At 25.6% G+C, this 3214-nt stretch overlaps 1 protein-coding gene across 1 annotated transcript in view; it reads left to right on the forward strand.

Annotated features, from left to right (window-relative positions):
- LOC108694380 (glutamate receptor ionotropic, kainate 2-like) overlaps positions 1–3214 on the forward strand; it is a 13854-nt gene that overhangs the window by 7485 nt on the left and 3155 nt on the right. The window contains exons 6-9 of the mRNA XM_018203810.1: positions 785–958; positions 1319–1537; positions 2021–2236; positions 2868–2952. Of these exons, the coding sequence (XP_018059299.1) occupies positions 785–958; positions 1319–1537; positions 2021–2236; positions 2868–2952 (694 nt within the window). The remainder of the gene's footprint in view (positions 1–784; positions 959–1318; positions 1538–2020; positions 2237–2867; positions 2953–3214) is intronic.

The raw sequence follows: 3214 nt of genomic DNA on the forward strand, positions 1-3214 counted from the left end.
TGATAGTGAAAAATTATAACAAAAAAATATTGATAAATGCATAAGGGTGACCTTGAGTGATCTCCAACAAGTTTTAGATGGCGATTGTTCTTCATTAAAAGTTATTAATAAAAGAAATTTGAAAAATGGTGTTTCTTTTCTACTATATAAAAGTTTTCTGCTTAAAATATATTTTACGACGTTCTATACGAAGCAACTTTCGCTTTACCTCCCTTCTACTTCAAGGGTATTCGATTTTTTACGCGAAGCAACTTGGCGAGATGAGATGGAACTCGCTTCGCGTGGAAGTTGTGCGCTCCTAAGCAGGGAGGAATGGGTGGGGTGGGAATTGCTTCGCGTGGAAAGTATAATTCATCGTAAAATATACAATATTTTAAAGCAGAAAATTTCTGTTTCATATAGTAGAAAAGAGACACCATTTTTCAAACTTTTTTTGTTAATAATTTTTTAACAAAGGACGACCGCTACCTAAAATCTGTTGTCACTCAAGATCAAGATCGAGGATCCTTTACACTGTATGTTTAATAAAATATTACTTATAAATATCAACGAGTCAATATATCTATGAAAAATAAAAATATTTCTGTACAATTTTTTGTTGCGCAAGCACTTAAAAAAAAAGAAAGTATTTATTTATTTATTTTAGCAGACAAATCAACGTCTATTTAATGCTTTCACGTTTAGACTGAATTAGGTGACATAGGTGTTTAATATTAAAAATTCAAAATAAAAAATTATATAAAATTAAATTAATTATTTGAACTAATTCGCGGTTTTGATATAGCTAGATTCAATGATCCTCTATGATGCAGTATTTTTGTTGCATGAGGCATTAGAGACTCTAACTGCAAGAAATATTGAAAATAAAAATACGTCCATTGATCCTATACGATTTTCTTGTATCAATAAAACTACATTGTATGCAGCAGGGTCTAATATTATCAGTGTTATGCAAGAGGCAAGAACTTTTTTTATAACTTCTTATATAACAAAAAAGTGGTAATTTAGCTTTAAATCTTAAGAATATATGTATATATGATTTTTATTATTCTTCATAATACACATTATGAAGAAAGTAATTTATCAGTAAGTTATCAGAAAAATTTAATTAATAATGATTTTCTTATATTTTTATATATATTTGCATAAAAAAATAAATTCTTTATTAATAAATGTGACTGACATAATAACTGCGTTAATGTTCACTACTTGAACACAACTGTATTCAAATAAACATTCATGAAAAAATATTGAAAAATTAATATCAAATCTTCATTACTTATTTTTAACATAAGAAAATTAATTTTTTCTTAAATAGATATCAAAGAAAGGAAAAATAACAGGCATTATGTACATTGATGAATATGGTCGTCGACAACATTTTAATGTAAAAATTTTGAATTTTCAACAATCGGGGATAGTACAAATGAGTTATTGGGACTTTAATGGTATACATGCCACACAGAGTAAGGAGGAGAAGGATATCGATTTACATAGATTCATGGAAGAAAAAATATTCAAGATTAGCGTAAAGCTAGTTCGTAGTACTATTTAACATATTATTAATTATAGTTCTGACATTAAGATTATATATTGTTAATATAATTATATGTTGTTAACTATTAAATAGAAATATATCTTGTCAATTTATTATGTAATTCATAAATTACAAGAGAGGATTTAAAGTTACATTATGTGTATAGTTTGAGAAAGATATTTATAATAAATATAGAAAAGAGCAAATTGAAAACAATATCATATTTAATAATATTACTTGAATGCTTCAATATAAATATGATTTTTCTTGGTATAAAAACAGAAATATTGTACCACGAATGATATCATTAGTGGTATACGTAATAGCGAACGGATCAAATCAATGAAGTTACATATAATTGTATTACGAGTATTCTCTCTCTCTTAACTCTTCTTTTTATTTATTGTAGTCAGAATTCGCTAAGTCTAAATTATACAAATATTTTTGGAAATATAAAATATGTAATAACTTCCTCCGATTCAGAATGCACCCTACATTATGGAAGTGATCGATGGTTCAACGCGAGGAATACTAATTGGTCAAAAACGCTATGAAGGTTATTGCATCGATTTGATTAATCATATCGCAAATTTTCTACGCTTTAAAGGCATAGTATTCCAACTTGTAACTGATGGATATGGCAATTATAATCCACAAACGAGGATTTGGAATGGTCTAATCAGGAGCATTCTGGATTATGTAAGTAAAATATTCTGTATTTTACAGAGAAAAAAAAATTATTTGTTAAAATATCTAAAAATTTTGCTAGAAACAAAATCTAAAAATAATTTTGTTAGATTGTCAAAATAATTTTATAGAAGGTGTAAGTTGATATTTGGAATATTGAAACATTTCACAGCATTGCTAATCATGATTGAGTTTACTACATATCTAATTACTTCGATGGTCTCGAGAAAATTATTTTCAGATTTGCATCTAACTAAATTTTTTAATATTTCAACAAAATTGTACTTTCCATGCAGAAACTTTCGCTTAAAGAAAGATTTGTTCTTAATTTATTTTTATCACCTTATTTTGGCAACAAATTAAAATAAAAAAAATTTCTTTTATGAAAAGATAGAACAGAAACATATAAATCAATTGAGTTTATTTTCATTACAATTAAATTAATTACATAATATTACAATTAAATTAATAATAATATTTTTTTTATTGTAATAATCCACCTTTTATATTTAAAATCTACGTTAATTATTTGCCATCTTCATTTTACAAGATTTCCTTACTTATTGTGATAACAAACAATAATTCGAGTTTACATCACTTTTCAGTAATCTGTTATTTATGATCTATTTCTTAAAAATTTCAGGAAGCCGATCTTGCTATATCCGATTTAAGTATAACATCCTTCCGCAAATCCATTGTGGATTTCAGTTTGCCTTTCATGACCTCGGGTAAATATCGATATTAATACAATACTAACTTATTAAACTTATTAAAAAATTAATATACAAAAAAATATTATAATATCGTTATAATTAATTTTATTCATTACTCATATAATAAATGCTAGGTAATCCAGAAATAAATTAAACATGTTAAGATATTGTAAAAATAAATAGAGAAAAGAAATTTAAAATGCCTATTACGGTCGAAGCTGGATCTTCATTATTTTAAATAATTCAAACTTGAATTATTATTGTAATATATTTTTTC

The sequence above is a fragment of the Atta colombica genome, unplaced genomic scaffold (assembly GCF_001594045.1).
Source record: "Atta colombica isolate Treedump-2 unplaced genomic scaffold, Acol1.0 scaffold12, whole genome shotgun sequence".
Classification (NCBI taxonomy): domain Eukaryota; kingdom Metazoa; phylum Arthropoda; class Insecta; order Hymenoptera; family Formicidae; genus Atta; species Atta colombica.